The sequence below is a fragment of the Anabrus simplex genome, chromosome 1, assembly GCF_040414725.1.
Source record: "Anabrus simplex isolate iqAnaSimp1 chromosome 1, ASM4041472v1, whole genome shotgun sequence".
NCBI classification, from domain to species: Eukaryota; Metazoa; Arthropoda; class Insecta; order Orthoptera; family Tettigoniidae; genus Anabrus; species Anabrus simplex.
The window spans coordinates 493,661,102-493,683,547 of NC_090265.1; the positions used below are offsets into that span (position 1 = coordinate 493,661,102).

The 22,446-nt window shown below is 38.3% G+C and overlaps 1 protein-coding gene across 1 annotated transcript in view; it reads right to left on the bottom strand.

Moving 5' to 3' along the window:
- The window catches only part of FAM21 (Family with sequence similarity 21), a 205,746-nt gene that overhangs the window by 168,074 nt on the left and 15,226 nt on the right, over nucleotides 1–22,446 (bottom strand). The window contains exon 4 of the mRNA XM_067135340.2: nucleotides 10,091–10,233. Within this exon, the coding sequence (XP_066991441.2) occupies nucleotides 10,091–10,233 (143 nt within the window). The remainder of the gene's footprint in view (nucleotides 1–10,090; nucleotides 10,234–22,446) is intronic.

Below are 22,446 nucleotides of genomic sequence, written 5' to 3' on the forward strand. Positions count from 1 at the left end.
GCAGCAGGAATAGATGAAATTAGACCTGAAGTGGTGAAGTATAGTGGGAAGGCAGGGATGGATTGGCTTCATAAAGTAATAAGATTACCATGGAGTGTTGGTAAGGTACCTTCAGTTTGGACAAAGATACTAACTGCACCTATCTATTAGCAAGGGAACAGGAGGGATTGCAACAACTATTGGGGTATCTCATTGATTAGTATACCAGGCAAAGTATTCAATGGTATCTTAGAACGGAGGGTGCAATCAGTGGTTGAGAGGAAGTCGGGAGAAAACCAGTGTGGTTTCAGACCACAGAGGGGCTGTCAGGACCAGATTTTCAGTATGCACCAAGTAACTGAAAAATGCTACGAGAGGAATAGACAGTTATGTTTATGTTTTGTAGATCTAGAGAAAGCATATGACAGGGTACCGAGAGAAAAGATATTCGCCATACTGGGGGACTATGGAATTAAGGGTAGATTATTATAATCAATCAAAGGCATTTATGTTGACAATAGGGATGTAGGCAGAGAAAGTTCGCGCCAGATAGCACTCGTGTACTACTGGGTAAGCGCAAGGCGATCGTGTTATGTTTCCCCCAGTCAGCTGCGAGTAATGTATAGAATGTGACCGAGTTTTCTGAACTAAAGCCGATTGTATCTTCTCTAATTTTACTCCAAGACTATATTAATTAATTGTATAGGTATATCCCCTAGAATATTACGGATGATTTTCAGTGTTTAAGCCTTAAACAGCTGCAAAATGAGCTACGGACCAGAAACGCTAAAACTAGCGGGAGGAACGAAGAATTAGTACAGCGCTAATTAGAAAATTATAACACGTTTTATTATCCAAATAATGAATAGGATTCAGCATGCCTTTTCCTGAAGATTACAATTACTTGAGTATTGTACATTGATAAATATATAAATGTACCTCCACAAGACTTAAATCATAAATATATATTTAAACACGCACTTGCTCCCCTTGCTTATAGACTTCGATTCATATATTCTTTTTAGGTTGATGGCTTACATGAAACTGAAGATACAGCCTTTGTGCACCACCAAAGGCATGTGAATATTCTTGAGTTTCCCAGTGCCAGTTTCTTTGAATATTTGGCCATCAGCCATAAGGTGAAGATCACTATCACAAATTTGCACCCGATGGATTACTTCGTATTTAGAAAATCGGAAATAGATGGAACACCCGTTTCCAACTACAAATCATTGTGTTATGCTAGATACAGACTTTTCAGTGAAAAGTGTTTTGTTTATAAAAGGTTAATTTCAATCGGGTAAAATTCTACAATGCAGTGCTGTGAAATCCGAGTACACAAAACATAAGACCTATAATGTGAAGCTTATTTTAGGATTACCTGGTGACATTATAGGAGGGGAATGTGAACGTTTTGCTGGAGCAGGCCCCAAGGCATGTTGTAAGCATATTGCTGCTGTAAGCTACGCATTAGAGCACTTCCCCAATACTGGTATTATTCAGTGTTCAGAAACATGCAGCCAAAATGTATAAACTTTTCAGCATCCCTCTACCAAACGGTTGAGGCCAGTTAGCCCTATGAAAGTGGAATGTATGCCCTTGGAACAAGTTTTGCTATGTATAATCTCAGTTGCACCAGTTATAACTCTAGTCGAGGGGTATTTCTGTCTAAAAGCAACTCTTTAAATTGGCAGTACATGAAATTAATCCAAACATTAAATATTCTCCCAACAGTAGTTTTATGGATTCCGAAGTTAAGGCCTGGTTCCTTGTCAGATTTGTTGGTCCCTGGCTTCATAACTGTCAAGAAGAAACAAAGTCTGGGTTCAAGAGGGAATATCAGTAAATTGTATCTGTTTTCTTCCAGAATACCAAACGCCAGCTTACAATGTTGGACGTCTACAAACCCTGTATAAAGCAATATGGCATCACGATTACGCATTGTTCGCTCAAAAAACAAATTACCTGTAGTAGTTTTTGATGTAGTTTTGATGTAACATTCACTTCTTCGGGTATATTCACGATTTCTTCCCGTACTTCAAAGGAGGTTATTTCTGCATATTCCAATATTGTAGGTTTATCGTGGTAATCCGGCAATTTTCTGGTGTATGGCCTCTTCCTTGTTTTTGTTGTGTTCGTAGTCCACGGAAAAAGCGATGGAACAGCGCCCGGTTTTAATCTTGCTCTCTCACCCTTAAATACAAACGCATAAATTTGCTGGTTATCAAAATGCCTAATCAGTTTATGGGTTGAAAAAAGGAATTATTTCCCTTCGTAAATCGCACTTACCCAACAAAATTTTCATGAAATCACCGCGTTTAAAATAATGAGAACACACTTTAATATTTTCGGTCAGATTCTTCTCACCAAAATCTTTCCTTCTAATAGCATTTAACCATTTCGTCCTTATTTCTTTATTTTGTGAAAACTGGTGAAACGAAAAAGAATGGGCTTCCCTGATTTTTTTTCCGAAGATGAATACTGCAACAGCTCGGCATAGTCACGAAAATAACAATTTAAGCATCTTAAATTCGTGGATATTTAGCAGCATGAGTACAGAGGAGACAAATGAAGAGCGCATTGCGCTTACCCAGTATAACAGCAGTGCGCTCTATCGGTGCTAGTTCTATACATCCCTATTGGGCTGCAGTGAAAATTGATGGTAGAATGAGTTCTTGGTTCAGGGTACTTACAGGAGTTAGACAAGGCTGTAATTTTTCACCCTTGTGGTTCGTAGTTTACATAGATCATCTGCTGAAAGTTATAAGGTGGCAGAGAGGGATTCAGGTAGGTGGAAATGTAGTAAGCGGTCTAGCCTATGCTGACAACTTGGTCTTAATGGCAGATTGTGCCAAAAGCCTGAACTTGAAAATAGGTGCAATGAGTATGGTATGAAAATTAGCCTTTCGAAGGCTAAAATGATGACAGTTAGTAAGAAATCCAAGAGAACTGAATGTTAGATTGGTGATATAAAGCTGGAACAGGTAGATAATTTCAAGTATTTAGGATGTTTGTTCTCCCAGGATGGTAGTATAGTAAGTGAGATTGATTCAAGGTGCAGTAAAGCAAATGTAGTGAGCTCACAGTTGCGATCAACAGTATTCTGTAAGGAAGTCAGCTCTGGGACTAACCTCGGTCTGTTTTCGACCAACTTTGCTTGGGAACGAAAGCTGGGTGGATTTGGTGCATCTTACTCATAAGCTAGAAGTAACAGACACAAATGTAGCAAGTTTCATTACTTGTACAAACAGGTGGGAACAATGGCAGGAGGGTACTCAGAATGAGGAAATAAAGGCTAAATTATGAATGAACTCAATGGATGAAGCTGTACGCATAAACCGGCTTTGGTGGTGGGATCATGTAAGGCGAATGGGAGGAGGATTGCTTACCTAGGAAAATAATGGACTCTTATGGGAGGGTAAGAAAGGTAGAGGGAGACCAAAATGACACTGGCTAGGCTAAGTTTCTAGTGATTTAAAGATAAGAGATATAGAACTAAATAAGGCCACAGAACTAGTTACAAATAGAGGATTGTGGTGACGATTAGTAAATTCACGGAGGCTTGCAGACTGAACGCTGAAAGGCATAACAACCTATAATGAAGATGTATGTATGTATGCTGTACAGAACTTTCAATCTTTGGCATGCTTTAACCATGTAAACTGCAGCATGTCTGTAATTAATATACGCACTTTATCAAATCAGATGTCATCAGGCCTCAGAAGTGCCACTGCATCATTAAAGCTTTAGCTAGTGTAGTTAGTTTTCACAAGATGAAGTATTATTAGTAAAAAAGGAGTGTGATGGACCACATTTTAATGCACTGACTATGACACTGGTTATGTAATGGCCAGTAGTGTCAGTCTTGTCCATTGTAATCTATACTGCTGACTTGTCGGGAGAGGAAGTTTTAGGTACTTCTCTAAAATTTCATGTAGCACAGGATACTTTACTTTGAGCGGTACATTAGCCGGAAAATATGCTTGAAAATATTTTGTGAGAACTGGTAGTACGTTGGACTAGGTCTCACTTCTTGAATTTCGGGAAGCAAATGTTGTGTTCAGCTTCTTTAACATTGCACATTTAATGTGTATAGCTATCATAGTATGTTATGTAACTTGCAAATGCATGTCTGCCTGCAGCTATGGGTTTCTCATAAATGTCTCAAAATAGTACAGTTCCATCAGTTTTAAAAAGTCTCCAAACTTCTGCACAAAAAGCCTCAAAGTAATACACTTTGCATGTTTGGGACATATCTTATTCCTTGAAATGGGAACTCCACACTGACAGTCTATGTCTTACCAGTTTGGCAGACCACTGTAATTTCAGGTAAAAGTTCCTATTAGGTATAGACTAGTGCAGGGACAAAATGGGCTTAATGAGAATCTGACAGCTCCAGAACCCTGATGTCCTTAATGATTGGGGAATCCCAGTCTTGAAACAGAAAACAGAGACAAGGGTGCACTGATGAACACTGATGAAATGGAGAAACCAATCGCTAGAACTGGAAAGGACCGTCCTTTTCAATGTTTATACAGAACAGGTAGTAAAGGAAAGCAAAGAGGAATTTGAAAAGGGAATCGCAAGAAGAGGAAATCAAAACCCTGAGATTTGCCAATGATATTGTTATTTCGTCTGAGTCTGCAGAGGATGTGGAGAAATTGCTGAATGGTATGCATGTAGTCTTGGGTAAGATGAAAATATGTAAGTCCAAAACAAAAGTAATGGAGTGCAGTCAAAGTGAGGTGATGTAGGTAATATTAGATTAGGAAATTAAGTCTTAAAGGAAGTAGATGAATATTGTTACTTGGGTAGTAAAATAACTTAACGATGGCAGAAGTAGAGAGGACATAAAATGTCGACTAGTACAAGCAAGGAAGGCCTTTCTCAAGAAAGGAAGTTTACTCACTTTGAACATTGACATAGGAATTAGAAAGATGTTTTTGAAGACTTTTGTTTGAAGCGTGGCATTGTACGGAAGTGAAATAGGGATGACAACTAGTTCAGAAAGGAAGAGAATAGAAGCTTTTGAAATGTGGTGTTACAGAATAATGCTGAAGATGAGATGGATGGATCAAATCACTAATGAAGAGATACTGGAACGATTTAGTGAGAGGAGATCGATTTGGCTAAATTTTATGAGAAGAAGAGAGAGAATGATAAGACATAACTTAAGACACCCAGGACTTGAGGGAACTGTAGGGGTTAAGAACGGTAGGGGTAGACAAAGGTATGAATATGACAAGCAAATTAGAGCAGATGTAGGATGCAGCAGTTCCATAGAAATGAAAAGGCTAGCACAGAATAGGGTGGCTGGAGAGGTAGCTGCATCAAACCAGTCTGTGGACTGATGACTCAACAACATCAACACCTTTTTTCTTTTATTTTCACTATTTTTCCTACTTTAATTATTGTTACTAATACTCCATTAAAGGCAAAGCTGTTATATCTAAGAAGTGTCTATGATTTGCTCTTTCGACCAAGAAGCAAGCCATTACTATCTTTGTTTCCCATCCATATCTTGTAACCTTTCTATTGTTCTTCCTGAACCACATTTTGCCCACACAACCCATTTCTCACACAAAAATCACCAACTTCTCTCCCTCTTCATTTTTCTTTCAATATCCAAATGGTCCAATTACTTCTTTCATCCCCCCCCTCATTGCACCATCGGTTAAAGTCTCCTATGACAGTCACTTCCACACCCTGTACTTCCCTCTCCAGAGTCTCCAGGAACTTGTCCATATCATCATCTTTACATCCAGTCTGGTGTGATGAAGTCCTTTACTCCATTCTTAGCTTTAATTTTATCACTTATGTAGCCCACTTTTTCTATGTACTCATCTAAGATATTGTTGGTTATTAACTCCATTCTTTCTTTGCCTTACGTCCTCCATTCCAGGAGAAAGTGTATCCCATCCTCAACTTCTTTCCTTTTCCTTTCCAATTAACCTCACTTAATCCTATTATAGCTATTCCCTCCTCTACAAAATCAACCATCTCTTCCAACTTTCCAGTCAGTGACATAAGGTTGATTACTGTCAGCTTCATAAAGTTCTCTACTGGTCGCTAAGGTCTTACAGTTCCCATGGCATAAGATCTATATGTTGTTTCTGGGAAATGACCTAGCCTTTTCTGAGGCTAATTTGAATGTACCATTATCATTTTAGGCTGCTGTTATGACAGAGTCGCCACTCTCATAGCCATTTCAGAGTTACTACCAGCAGGTGATCAGGCTGCTCCTAAAATGGAGTACAGACGCCTTCTGCAGCTGGCCCTAACCTGGGCTCAGACCCTACTCGATGGGTTCCACAGTAATTTCCTATACTGAGGGGACCATCACCCCACCTAAGCTAAATCATTATCCCCAAACCATTAGTTTACCTTAGGCGATCAGGTTATTTACTGCTGCCTGACACTTGGCATTGAGACACAGGCTGTACAGTCTATTCATTTCCACAGCGCAGTAACCAGCAAGACAGAAAATATGCACCTAAACTAGTACAGTGAAACGTTGTTAGCGAGTTCCTCATTACACATTTTCCCACTTAGCATGTTGTAAATACAAAGTCCCAATTCTTATCATATTACATCAATATAAAAATACCTCGCTTATCGTGTCACGAACTTTCGCTATTACGGCTCAGTATGATCACATTTTTCCTAGCCCTGAAAACGTTATTTGTCACCCCTCGTGAAAGGAACGTGATTCTAATTTGGGTGAGAAAGAGCCCTCGCCAGAGTTGCGTGATTAATTCCTGAATTTCACAGGATAAGTTGCACCTTCGGAAAGCAAGCCATTAGCCTCAGGAATATTCAGTTTTGCTTGCTGGTCAGCAGCGAGATTGCTGAACAACTCAGTCAGCCTGTTAGTGCTGGTATTTCACATTTTATTCAGAAATTAGAAATTTATTTTGTGTTGAGTGGTACTGTGAAGGGTTGCAAATATTTGCCACCTGATAGCCTACATCTGGATTAGGAACATAATCATGCAAAGTTGACTAACGTGGTGAATATTCCTTTTGTGACAGCGTAGTTATGGATTCAGAAAAAGTTGTGAAATTCCTTACTAATGAAAACAAAATTAAAATCTATCAGAAAGTGGACTGGCACCTGCACCTTCAAGCATGCAGAGGTAGCGCAAAGTTAAAACTTGCACCTTTGATTTGTAACACAATCATTCAAATTTGTCAAATCAAAGTTTTGCCACGTTCAAAATGACGGCCACAGTTGCACATGGTCGAGTGTAACCTCCAATTCATTGTCTAAGAGTGTGACCAGAAAATACTGTTTAATAGCCCACTGGTACAACATAAAAGGCTTCTACTACCATTTGTTTTAGTGCATTGTTGATATTTTATAATCCCCAGCAGAAAAAGGTTTCATATTTGTTCTCTTGTGTTTTTCACACCATTTAATATTATCCTCTCATTTTTTGAAAGGGTACATACAGTTTCACTGTACCCTTGGATACACAATGTAAAATGCCTTCATGTCAGAAAAAAATTGTATCTAGTGCTTCCATATCCTTGTTGGATTGATTTTATTCGTGTATTCAGTAGTAAATTTTCTCGCTTAACACATTCTTTTTCCTTGTTCCCTGTAGAAACGCCGTAACAATCTTGTTTAAAATAAGAAATTGAACAAAACAAACAAATGACATATGATGAGACCATTTAATTTGGACCTTCAATTACTTATATTGACCCATTGGGTTATTTTCTCCTTTTATGTTTGACCTTTGTTTTTAGCTTTTTACAACTTGAATTTGACTATCTTTTTGTCCCTTCCCTTTTCATGTGTTCATCCAGCTTTCTTATCCCACACTTCCCACGTCAAGACTGAAGATCCATCAAGATGGCCTCTCAATGAGTGTTGAAGCTCGTCCTCTTACAGACGCTAGGCAGCACAAACAGCTTGTTGGGGGCTAAGAAGAAATGGATGTAGAAGAACTGGGATTGATGAGAAACGAGTGTATGTATTTGAAGACAGCAGTGTAGGAAAGTGTTGTGTCCTCTTTCTGTTGCTCCCTCTTCCAATTTTGACCTATCATTGTGTTTATCCTATTGTGTGTTCCTATCTTGTTGAAATATCTCTGAAAATAAGAAATCATAAATCTCTCCACATATATTTTTAACTAGCTGATGTACCCGTGCTTCGCTACGGGATTCTCAGAAAGACTGACTTTGTGGTTTTCCTAACTGAAATCAACATAGGTCATTACAAAAATGTAAGTATGAATGTAGCGATTGAAAGCAATGCTATCATATAAAATACTCGATCAAATGGAAAGCCGCACGTTTTATAACTTTTAACGAACAGTGCTGCGGTTAGATTGCGGTGCCAATCTAATAGTCCAAAGTTCCAGAGCTGGGATGACCAGGCCCCAGATTGCCATGAACACTCATCTGCCATTATTCCGCTAAGTATGCACACTGTTCATTCCAATCAGTGCCTCAGAGTAGGGATTGAATAGCCCGAATGCTATGATGATCCAGTGTGTTACGTACCAGTAGTATCAGAAAATTTATAAACCAGGGGAATGGCATGCTAAAGAAGAAAGTTATCTAACTCCCCAGCTACTTCCCATCAATATTCAGGCAGGCTGTTACACTCTGTACGACTCGGCGAGTTGACCGTGTGGTTAGCGGTGCGCAGGTGTGAGCTTGTATCCGAGAGATAGTGGATTCGAACCCCATTGTTGGCAGCGCTGAAGATGGTATTCCGTGGTTTCCCACTTTCACACCAGTCAAATGCTGGGCCTGTACCTTAATTAAGGCCTAAGGCACTCCTAGCCCTTTCCTATCCCATCGTCGCCATAAAACCTATCTATGTCGGTGTGACGTAAATCAAATAAAAAATACTCTGTACGCAGCAGTAATCCTATCTACCGGAGATGAGGGGCAACAGAAGACACAAAGCACATCACGACAAACAATGGTCAATGTAATGTTATTGTTGATCAATGTTATGAGCTTTCTATATTGTAGGCCTACATATTTAGTTTTCTTTCGACTCTGTTATTTGTAAAATATTTTATACTGTAAACTGTAGTTTCTTATTCTCCAACTTTACATACCGATTTTCATTAAATACTGTTTACCCATTTTCTCGTTACTCGGCGCTGATATGGACTTGGTAACAAAAATCCAAATTCATGAATATCTTTGTGATCATAGCCAGTACGGTAACAATGTATAAGACATGAATAATAGGAAATTTAATACTATATAACCTTAGTTATGTAGCATTCATCGATTACACCTCTAATAAGAAATATTTGAGAATTACATTTTAGGCCTTCCCCTAAACTACCATTTCACTCAGCGTGAATAAAATAATTTACAGCTTATACTATAGTGACATTTTCTGACTTTGCATACCGATTTTCATCAAGATAGGACTACCAATAACAATATTTGAGAATTAAATTTTAGGCCTTCCCCTAAACTACCATTTTTCTCAGCGTGAATACAATTATTGACAGCCTAGATTGTAGCAATTTATTCCCCAACTTTGCAAACCCATTTTCTTTAAAATACGACCACTAATAACATAAATAGTTGAGAATTCAATTTTAGGCCTTCCCCTAAACTACCATTTCACTCAGCGCAACTAAAATGATTTATAGCCTAGATTGTAGAGGCTCATGCCCTGACTTCACATACCGATTTTCATTAAATTCTCTTCAACCGTTTTCTCGTGATGCGTGTACATACATACATACATACAGACAGACCGACAGACAGAAATTACGGAAAAGTAAAAAGTGCATTTTCTTGTTACTATGGACATGACCGATACAGAAATACCATTATTTTCAAATTCTGAGCAATGTACAGACAAAACTCTTATTTTATATATATAGATGGATTACATTGTGAAGGAAACCTAAACACATTAGGAATTGTTACAGATTGGAATAACTTACCATGGGAGATGTTCAATAAATTTCCAATTTCTTTGAAATCATTTAAGAAAAGGCTAGGAAAACAACAGATAGGGAATCTGCCACCTGGGCGACTGCCCTAAATGCAGATCAGTATTGATTGATTGATTGAGGTTAAACAGGTAATCAACATCAAAATTTAACACACACTGTATATTTTACCTGGCCGAGCTTTCTTCTTCCTCACTATCACTGGCAGGAACATCCACAACATCAAAATGGGAATCCAGAAGTGCCATACCCTTCACCAGAGCCTCTTTTATTCTGGCCACCACTTCCGCCTCTTGCTGAGCCTTTGGCCTAATCTGTAATGCAGCAGAAAACATTACAATGAAAAAAATGAACAAAAATGACAACACCAATAACATACCACTAGAGCCCCAACTAACAACTGAATTCACTCAGTTTATCATTGCATATAAGTCATCACTTTATTCTACATTTACCTAGATTTTGAGAGAACTGGAATAAAGAAGTAAAACAAAATTAAGTTATTTATAATAATAATGATGGTTCATGTTTGTGGGTTACTGTAGTCACGTCCTAGTTCGTGAACCATGGGCAACGGCTGAGTGGCCTAGTAGGTGGTCCTGAGAGTCGGGATACCAGTTGCTATGGAATGGGAGTGGGCATCTCGGACATATTCTGAGTCGAGGCCCTCCTTGTGCTCAGGCGGCTAGGACTACACAATTCACCAGTGGTCCATAACCCGTTAGAGGAGAGATCCTCACTTGGACTATGTGCAAGTAGGGCAGCATCCTGCTTCATGAATTTACCGAGCTCAGAACCCTTTAAGCAAGCCTCGGACCTATGGGAGTAATGGAGTCCCACTCCCATTTGACAGGCGAGGGACTCCTTGGAAACAACTTGGCGAACGAAATGGAATTCGATGGGGAGCTATCAATATTAATGGGGCTTATGGAAGAAAGAAGGTAGAACTTGCTGAGTCAGCAAAGAGGATGCATCTGGATGTGCTAGGAGTAAGTGATATTCGGGTAAGGGGAGATCAGGAGGAAGAGATAGGAGATTATAAAGTGTACTTGACGGGTGTTAGAAAGGGAAGGGCAGATTCTGGGGTAGGGCTCTTTATCAGGAATACCATTGCACGCAACATAGTTTCTGTTAGGCACGTAAGTGAGCGAATGATGTGGGTAGATTTGTCAGTGGGAGGAATTAGGACAAGAATTGTGTCCGTGTATTCACCATGTGAGGGTGCAGATGAGGATGAAGTTGACAAGTTTTATGAAGCATTGAGTGACATCGTGGTCAGGGTCAACAGCAAGGATAGAATAGTGCTAATGGGCGATTTCAATGCGAGAGTTGGGAATAGAACTGAAGGATACGAAAGGGTGATTGGTAAATGTGGGGAAGATATGGAAGCTAATGGGAATGGGAAGCGTTTGCTGGACTTCTGTGCTAGTATGGGTTTAGCTGTTACGAATACATTCTTCAAGCATAAGGCTATTCACCGCTACACATGGGAGGCTAGGGGTACCAGATCCATAATAGACTATATCTTAACAGACTTTGAATTCAAGAAATCTTTTAGGAATGTACGAGTTTTTCGGGGATTTTTCGATGATACAGACCATTATCTGATCTGTAGTGAACTAAGTATCTGTAGGCCTAGGGTAGAGAAAGTGAAATCTGTCTGCAAACGAATAAGGGTAGAAAATCTCCAGGACGAGGAAATTAGACAGAAGTACATGGATATGATTAGTGAGAAGTTTCGAACAGTAGACAGTAAGCAGGTTCAGGATATAGAAAGTGAATGGGTGGCATACAGGGATGCTGTAGTAGAAACAGCAAGGGAATGCCTAGGAACAACTGTGTGTAAAGATGGGAAAAGGCGAACATCTTGGTGGAATGATGAAGTGAGAGCAGCCTGTAAACGTAAAAAGAAGGCTTATCAGAAATGGCTCTAAACAAGGGCCGAGGCAGACAGGGATTTGTACGTAGATGAAAGAAACAGAGCGAAACAAATAGTTGTTGAATCCAAAAAGAAGTCATGGGAAGATTTTGGTAATAACCTGGAAAGGCTAGGTCAAGCAGCAGGGAAACCTTTCTGGACAGTAATAAAGAATCTTAGGAATGGAGGGAAAAAGGAAATGAACAGTGTTTTGAGTAATTCAGGTGAACTCATAACAGATCCCAGGGAATCACTGGAGAGGTGGAGGGAATATTTTGAACATCTTCTCAATGTAAAAGGAAATCATCATGGTGGTGTTGCAAACAGTCAAGCTCATGGGGAGGAGGAAAATGATGAAATTATGCTTGAGGAAGTGGAAAGGATAGTAAATAAACTCCATTGTCATAAGGCAGCAGGAATAGATGAAATTAGACCTGAAATGGTGAAGTATAGTGGGAAGGCAGGGATGAAATGGCTTCATAGAGTAGTCAAATTAGCGTGGAGTGTTGGTAAGGTACCTTCAGATTGGACAAAAGCAGTAATTGCACCTATCTATAAGCAAGGGAACAGGAAGGATTGCAACAACTATCGAGGTATCTCATTGATTAGTATACCAGGCAAAGTATTCACAGGCATCTTGGAAGGGAGGGTGCGATCAGTCGTTGAGAGGAAGTTGGATGAAAACCAGTGTAGTTTCAGACCACAGAGAGGCTGTCAGGATCAGATTTTCAGTATGCGCCAGGTAATTGAAAAATGCTACGAGAGGAATAGGCAGTTGTGTTTATGTTTCGTAGATCTAGAGAAAGCATATGACAGGGTACCGAGGGAAAAGATGTTCGCTATACTGGGGGACTATGGAATTAAAGGTAGATTATAAAAATCAATCAAAGGCATTTATGTTGACAATTGGGCTTCAGTAATAATTGATGGTAGAATGAGTTCTTGGTTCAGGGTACTTACAGGAGTTAGACAAGGCTGTAATCTTTCACCTTTGCTGTTTGTAGTTTACATGGATCATATGCTGAAAGGTATAAAATGGCAGGGAGGGATTCAGTTAGGTGGAAATGTAGTAAGCAGCCTGGCCTATGCTGACGACTTGGTCTTAATAGCAGACTGTGCCGTAAGCCTGCAGTCTAACATCTTGGAACTTGAAAATAGGTGCAGTGAGTATGGTATGAAAATTAGCCTCTCGAAGACTAAATTGATGTCAGTAGGTAAGAAATCCAACAGAATTGAATGCCAGATTGGTGATACAAAGCTAGAACAGGTCGATAATTTCAAGTATTTAGGTTGTGTGTTTTCCCAGGATGGTAATATAGTAAGTGAGATTGAATCAAGGTGTAGTAAAGCTAATGCAGTGAGCTCACAGGTGCGATCAGCAGTATTCTGTAAGAAGGAAGTCAGCTCCCAGACGAAACTATCTTTACATCGGTCTGTTTTCAGACCAACTTTGCTTTATGGGAGCGAAAGCTGGGTGGACTCAGGATATCTTATTCATAAGTTAGAAGTAACAGACATGAAAGTAGCAAGAATGATTGCTGGTACAAACAGGTGGGAACAATGGCAGGAGGGAACTCAGAATGAGGAGATAAAGGCTAATTTAGGAATGAACTCGATGGATGAAGCTGTACGCATAAACCGGCTTCGGTGGTGGGGTCATGTGAGGCGAATGGAGGAGGATAGGTTACCTAGGAGAATAATGGACTCTGTTATGGAGGGTAAGAGAAGTAGAGGGAGACCAAGACGACGATGGTTAGACTCTGTTTCTAACGATTTAAAGATAAGAGGTATAGAACTAAATGAGGCCACAACACTAGTTGCAAATCAAGGATTGTGGCGACGTTTAGTAAATTCTCAGAGGCTTGCAGACTGAACGCTGAAAGGCATAACAGTCTATAATGATAATGTATGTATGTATGTATGTATGTATGTATGTATGTATAATAATAATGTGTAGTATATTAAACAAAAATCATTCTTATAGAAATAATAATAACAATGATAATTGTATGGATTCAGCTACAGCGTGCAGAGACTTGACATCATTTAGCCTGCCAGGCAACTTCAATGTTCCATTTTACTCTACCACCTTGAAGAGAAACCAGAACCAAAACTAGGTGGCTATTGTTGAGATTTAAATCATGTCTTGTAAATACCAAATGTGTCGCCAGGGATCTTTTACACGCTGGCACTGTATCACAGGGTGTCCAACAGAATTTTCTCAGTCTTTCAAAAATTCAACTCTCTTTGCCAGGTTTGGTCCTGCATTCTTGGGATACACACAATGTCGCTCTACCACCGATCCATAAAGGGAGCCATGGGGTAATTGAATGGAACAAACAAAAAATAGTCATATGAAGAAAGTCAGGAACTTGCACAGGAAGATAATGCATATTAGAATAGAGAAACGACAGGTCAGAGTGGGTAGAAGGAGTAACCGAAAAGGACTTTGACAAAGATGACAACGCAAAAGGATAAACACTATGTCCAGATCTTCACATACAACAGTTTTCACATAGGTGAGCTCTATCCTCATCAATAATTACAGCTTCAACAGGCTCATTTCTGCTTCTCTTTGCAAATACTTTAAAACACTGATGGCACAACCACCTTCAAAGTACACTTCTAGGTGTAATCTTTAAATACTTCTTCTAATGTCCTCTGAGATTTGCTTTTATCTCATTTGCTGACGTAAAATGACACCTTATCTGATGTTCTACACACTTGGAAGAAGGTAAAAGTAACACGGGACTAAGTCTGGTTAATAGGCAGGTTATTGAAAATTAAGTTTCATATTCAACGAAAAAACTTTGAGATCAGTAAGGATCGATGTGGAAGCATATTATCCAGCAGAAAGTACCATCATCCACTTTGCCATATTTCAGGGTGCTTACGAGAGAGATGCCACAAACAATATAAAATATCCCAATAGAGTTCTATGTTTACTGCTTTGCACTCAGGAATGAATTCAGAATGAATAATTCCCTGCAAATGAAAAAAAGAACTCCAAGATGACTTTGCCTTTGCAGCGAACCGACAAGTAATTGTTACTGTTAATAAACTCAACTATAAAAAGTTTTAATAGCTTAAGTAATTGTTAGTTGCGTGTGATTAGTTTCATTTTTCCATTTGATGGTTTACGATTCACTATTACAGAGTTTTCTAACGTTCCCACCTGATCAATACTATATATGTTGTAAGATCTATTAATTTACATTGCAATACTAGTTTCGATCCATGGATCATCCTCAACTGCTTACACTAACAATTAGAACAGTATATTCGAACAATACCGTGTACTGCAATACGGACCATAGACATGAAATTCATAACCATTAATAAGAAATGTTATTACTTCCAGCATCTATCCAGTAATATAAACGCTGGTAATACTTGGCAAAAGCTTCGCTCATTAGGTATTGAAAGGCCTCCTATGAACCATGTAAACCACTTGAGAGATTAATGGACATTTTTCAACAGATGCTTTTGATGATGATGATGCCTAACAGCTAGGTCATCGGTCCCTAACGGTACGAGGTGAACGAATCGAAAACTAAAACTTCAAAATTTATCCACTGACTAGAATCTAAAATGAATGAATGATGAAAAAATTACAGTGAAACAAAAACAATCAGTGCATCTAATTCACAATGACTTAAGTACTGGGATGATGCATTATTATCTAAAGGGATCCTAAATCCAGGTTGCCGGCTCCACATAATGATACTAATCACTGGGAGGTAGAACCATGGTGTTCCTCCTATAGTGGTGCTAATCACAGGTAACAGACTCATGGTGTTTCTCTAATGGTGGTACTAATCACAGGAAATTTAGACCTATCGTATGTCGCACACAATGGCATCACTCACAGGTAACACAAACCCACGGTGTTTCGCACATAAGGGTACTACTCACATGCAACGCAGACCCATGGTGCTCGGCACATAGTGGGACTAATCATGGGTGCCGGTATTCCTGTGGTGCCCTTAGTCAGGTAACGCACACCCATGGTTTTCGCACATAGTGGTACTTACCACGGGCACCAGCCAAACCCGTGCTTTTTTTCCACAAAGTGGTACTAATCACAGGAAACGTACACCCATGGTGTTTCTCGTAAAGTGGTACTACTCATAGGTAGCGCAGATCTATTCTGAACCCAGGGGAACTGACACATTCCAGCACAACGTTATGGCACATGGACATTAGTTTGCGCAGCTGAATGCCCGCTTCGGTGGAATACACATCATCCTTTCATGAATATAACACACGATCGACTACTACACTCTCAATTCCTGTGCATCGCTCATCATCATCATCATCTAGGACCTCTTCTGTTTACTCTATATATCAGTGATATCTCTTCTCAGTTCAGAAACTGTAGGTATGATTTATATGTAGATGATCTACAAATATATTATCACTATAAAGCCGTTGATATTGAGCTTGGAATTCATCAGATGAATTCTATTTTAAATCTGATCAGCTTCTATTCTAATGAGAACTGTTTATTAATTAACCCTAAAAAGACACAAACTATTATATGCATCTAAATATCCTAAACAAGAAGTTATTGCCTTCACCTTTGCTTTGTGGTGTACCTATACCATTTCAGAAGTCTGTAAAAAAATCTTGAGATATTCATAAGCGACATACAACTGGAGTGAGCACATATATTTGGGGACAAAACATGACAGCCTGTTCCTAGAAGCGAGTTGGAAGCCAGCAGTCTATCACACCCTGCGCCCTGCTGAATTAATGAATTCTAAGTGATCCTTGTTTGGTCTGGAGAGGTTGCCAAACCACTTTCTTTCACACTCTATTCAGTCTTTACTCTTCCTCTGTGTTGAGTGCAGTAGACTATTTGGCAACTCTCGCTACAGTAGATGTAGTAAATCCTATAAGCCGCTAATAGATACTGGGCTGCCGGTGGAGAGCAGTGGTGAGAGGCGAGGTCGTCATTCACTCGTCACTTCACCCTCTCAAAACTCGCCAATCACTTCTTCCACTAAGCATGAAAATTAAACTCGTATTTGCTATATTTAATTGTGATATTGTAATGATAGATGCCACCATGGAACAAATATTGAAATTACAGAGGGGAATGAACTCATCCATTAGGTTTATATTTTCAATTAAATTTTCACCTCATATCACCCCCTATTATAAAATACTCTCCTGGTTAAAAATCAATAAACTAGATATCTTTACAGCTCTCATATTTCGTCTGTTGAATGAATCTAAACCTCAGTATTTATCTTTAAAGTTTAATTTACTCTCCTCCTTTCATGAATATAACACACGATCGACTACTACACTCTCAATTCCTGTGCATCGCTCATCATCATATAACTGCTCCTTTCAAATGTCTGGTGCAAGGCTATGGAATCCCTTTCCAGTCAGTGTTAGGAATAGCACCTCTTTAGCTTCTTTCAAGTGGTCTTGCTGACATTACCTATTAAATATATAACCAGCTTGCGTGAATGCCAGTATGAATGGATTTTTATTTTATTTTTTCATTATACTGTTTTCTGAAGTTTATTTTAGATATTATGTGGGTATTGTAATAGAGGGCCATGAGCCTTAACTTTTCCACATGAAATAAATAAATAAATAATTAGAAACCGCTTTCTTTGAGTTTGTTATATATTACAGTCTTAAAATTTAATGTAAATAAATTTTACAACATATATAGTATTGATTAGGTGAGAACATCAGAAAACTCTCTAATTGTGAAACGTAATTGTTAGAACGTGGTGAAGACTGATTTCCACACTGATGAAGCGTACTCTGACTGGATATCAAACAAATAGCACCGAGATTCATCAACCGATTGTATCTTACTTCTTCTTACACCATAGTACAAACACAACTTTCAAAAGAAGACTGTACAAGACAAAGCACCTTTATAAAAATTGTTATACATCATTATGGGAGGTTAGTGAACTTTTATTGAGTTACACAGTACAGTATGAAGGAACACAGATTACCATACTACATTTCAACAGTCACACAGTCTTTGTAAACATTCTTCGGAATGTTCTACCAATTGTTCAAATTCCATGACAACAGAAATCTGTTCCTGGATCCAGGAACCAGAGAACTGTTGTTTGAACTTGTTCATCACAGGCAAGCCTTGTTCCATTCAGATGTTCGTTTAGTTTGTCAAGCACATGGAAATCACATGGTGCAAGATCCAGACTGTACGCCAGATGCTCTCATACCTCCCACTGAAACCACTGTGCACAATTTTTGTGCCGTTTCATTGTCATGAATGAAAATGCCTTTGCTTAACTTTCCCCATCTGCTGTTCTTTAAGGCCTTGCGCAATGAGATCAGCATTTGGTAGTAAAAGTCTGCATTAATGGTTGCGCCCCGTTTCGTAAACTTTGTGTTAACAACTTCGTCTCCCAGTTGGTGCCACCACTGATTTTACTCCATGTGCTGTTTTGGATTTTGTCACCTTTCTCCTCCAGCTACCATGAAGAAAGAAGAAATTACACCTCACGAAAGTGCAAACAAACCAAAAAGACCAGGGGATTTTTTTCAGGGCTCTGTGGTATATATTGTAATCTGTGTAGTGATAACAGCCTTAAGTGATATATGTCTTACCTTTATTCATCTTCATATTCCACTTCCATTTTGAACCACACCCTACAGACGATTGCATATGCAGCCCCCAACCCGTAACATAGCCTGTTCTTGACTGTCCACTCTTTGAACCATCTGCCTGCTGCTGACATCATCCTATGATGTGCTCACATCAGCTGCTTTTACTGTTTTATTGTCAGTCTCCCTCTCTCTATATAAATAGAAGCTCATCCTGCCAATAGCTAGTTCCTGTCCATCTCGAAATTCAAGTAGACTACTTTATTGTAGAAGAGCTGGTTTCTCATTTCAACATGTATTTAAAGATAAAAATGTCATTGTTCTGTATTGAAAAGTATCACAGTTAAATTGAAATAATAAATATGGTAGTTCAACCTATTCAATACAAGTAAATAAGAGATGTAGAGATTACATTCTTACTTTATTAAAAGTGGAAATGGTACCGGTTTCGACCCCAGTCTGGGTCATCATCAGCCGATTGTAACTCGAAAAAACAATGCATAAGTAACAAAGAAGTTAACGGTCAAGTCCACACACTATCAGTTGAAGAGGCGATATAAAAATGACGGCGGTAGGCACTGTAAAATTCAGACGAAGTGGAATGTAAGTCACTTAAAAGAAGTAATGCGTAATCTTCCAAGCATCAGCACGGCACACACTATGTTTGGCACTGTTTCACAATGTTCACGAAAAGCAGAGAACAGATAAATGAGCCAGACTGCATACACCGTCAGGCACAAAGTCACAACACAATCCAAATATGAAGATATAAAGTCATGAAGAAGCCGAAGACGAGCAGCTCAACCGAAGTAACTTGCAAGCTCCAGAAGATCGGCGCGATGTTTACAACATCACGTGCTGTAGTTTCATACGCTGACGGAGATTGAAGGATAGATTAATGATCAAGTATTTGCTTAGTTCACGAAAATGTGCACATATATATATATATATATATATATATATACTTATAATACGATTCAATATAACTGAATACGTAATTATGATCTTGAAGATTTTTAGAACAGTGACGTGAAAAAACAATAGTGAATAGAAAAAATGGTAAAAAGCGCAATACCGGAAACAAATGAAAACGTGTATGCACAGTGCGCTATTTCTTGAATATAAAAAATTCAGATCGTGACTGAAGTAGTCAAAGTTGGCGGACGTAAGGCACGAGTTTAAATTTGAAAGTGACGGCCCAAAATGAAGGTGGCAATGTAGCTTTTTTTTTTTTTTACAGGTGAAAAGAAAAATAGGATAAATTAATAAAGAAAGAAGATTAGTGGATAAGAAAAGATTAAAAGGGTTTAAAAGGTGGTGAGAAAGGATAAGATAGGGATGAAGGAGGGGTAGTTTAGGGTGGATTACTGGAGGTACAAAATGTGGATAGGAACTTTGTAAGGCATGGAAAATTGAATTCAGGTTCTGAAATTTAAAATTTTTAAGAATAATTAGGAAGTCAAATAGGATGTTGCGTTTTTCAGAAATGTCGTTTAAGTTGGAATTGGGGTTGAAGTATTGGTCAAGGTGAATAAAACAATTTTCAGTAGTGTTTTAGAGGGGGCCTTTGTTAATGATTTTAAGTATTTTCATGTCTTTTTCAATATTGGTGAAATTGTGCTTGGAGTCATGTATGTGTTGTCCTATGGCGGAGAATCTGTTGTATTTAATGGCGTTGATGTGTTCGGAGTATCTGATGTTGAAGTTGCGGCCAGTTTGACCAATGTATGAGGAGCTGCAGTTGTTACATTTGAATCTGTACACTCCAGATTTTGAAAAAGCATTAGATTTATTTAGTGATTTAGAGTTGTGTAATATATAAAAATTTCTGTTATTGGTTCTAAAGGAAATTTTCATGTTATGTTTTTTAAGAACATTAGTTATTTTATAAGCTTCTTGAGTGAAAGTGAAAGTGGAAAATGCAGTGGGTTTGGTTTTGTCTTTAGATAAAGTAGTTTTAGGACGGTGTTTGAATTTGTTGATGATACGGTTTATGAAGTTGTTATAGCCATTGAATTTAGCGATGTTACGGATGGTGTTTAATTCATTATTTAAATCTTTTTTTAGACATAGGGGTGTTGAAGGCACGGAAAATTAGGCTGTTATAAGTAGCGCGTTTATGTGCTTGAGGGTGCGAAGGATCTTGTCGTATTGTGGTTGCAGTTTGGGTTGGTTTTCTGAAAATTTTGTAAGATAAAGAAGAAGGATGTCCAGTAATGGTTAAGTCTAGAAAATTAAGAGTTTTGTTGTGTTCTGATTCGAGGGTGAATTTAATGTCATTTTTATATCGCCTCTTCAACTGATATTGTGTGGACTTGACCGTTAACTTCTTTCTTACTTATGCATTGTTTTTCGAGTTACAATCGGCTGATGATGACCCAGACCGGGGTCGAAGCTGGTACCATTTCCACATTTAATAAAATAAGAATGTAATCTCTACACCTCTTATTTACTTGTATTGAATAGGTTGAACTACCATATTTATTATTTCAATTTAACATTTCAACATGATCATGTATCTATGTAATATGAGGTGAGAGTTCAGGAGAAGTACTTCTTCAATATATCACGTCTCTTTCTACTGCAGGGAGCCCCATTCCTTTCAATGGAACCATTTCTTTTTCGCATACTGACCTGTACGTTTCTCTAAAATTTCACTTATTTCACAACACAAAATTATTGGCTTTGAGAGTTGCAAGAACAATGATGTGGTACATCAACAGTCTGCATGTACTCCCTAGTTTGCTTTTGAAGTTTATTGAGCCAGTTATGCAAACTGCAGATACAGAACTTTCTGGAAATGGTAGGACAAAATCATTATGTGTCAAATTTAGTGATAAACTTTGAAAGACAAGTTTCTTAACTTGTTTCGCTTTAGTAGAGATTCTGCTGTATGCACTGTGTACTTTCATCATCTAAATTTTGCTATCACTGTTTAACCTCAGACTCTTTCACTCTCTTCGATTCCAACATCTATCTTGCTTCCTCCCTTCTTTCTTGTTTCTTGTTCTCTTTATTAATTAGGGTGAAATTCTTAGCATACCTCCTTTAAGGTCAAGGGAATTAACAGTATTTTCTCCTTTATGGGGTTAAGAGAAAGAAAACTTGAGCATGTTCTCGATTTTATTCCTTGTTATGTAAATAATTTGAACAGAAATGTGATATTTGTTGATCAAGTGTTAGTGCTCAAAACACAGTAAAATATATCAATAATAATAATAATAATAATAATAATAATAATAATAATAATAATAATAATAATAATAATAATAATAATATTAATAATAATAATAATAGTTATTAGTTTACATCCCACTAACAACTTTTACAGTATTCGGGGATGCCGAGGTGCCAAAATTTTATCCCACAGGAGTTCTTTTATGTGTCGGTAAATCTACTGACAAGGGGCTCACGTATTTGAGCACTTTCAAATACCACCGGACTGAGCCTGGATCGAACCTGCCAACTTCGGCTCAGAAAACCAGCACCTTAACCGTCAGTCACTCAGCCCGGCAGAGTTAAATATCACTCAAGCGTAGACAGATCTGCAGTATTTCCATCCTGGATGGAGTTTAATAATAAGAAAGATGTATTAGTTAATGGTTTAGATTTCCTTTTGGACTTGAATTTATCATATGGTTGTTCTTTCTCATTATAATGGTATGCCAGTTGGTTTAATATTAATATTGTTGATGTCTGAACTTTGGAAATAATAATAATAATAATAATAATAATAATAATAATAATAATAATAATAATAATAATAATAATAATAATCATTCGACTACTCAGCATGATGGAAAGGTGGTAAGAAATTCACCGTTGTCAAGAACATCGTCAGCGAGCCTTTGGATTCAGGGGAGCTCACACCAGTATGCGAGAGATTAAAGAGCAAAGGAGTAGCTCACTTTGCAACATTCAATGTCAATTCACTCCTCAAAGCTGGAAAACTCAAACATCTCACTGCAACCTTATCCAAACAAAATACAGTATCCTGATAACA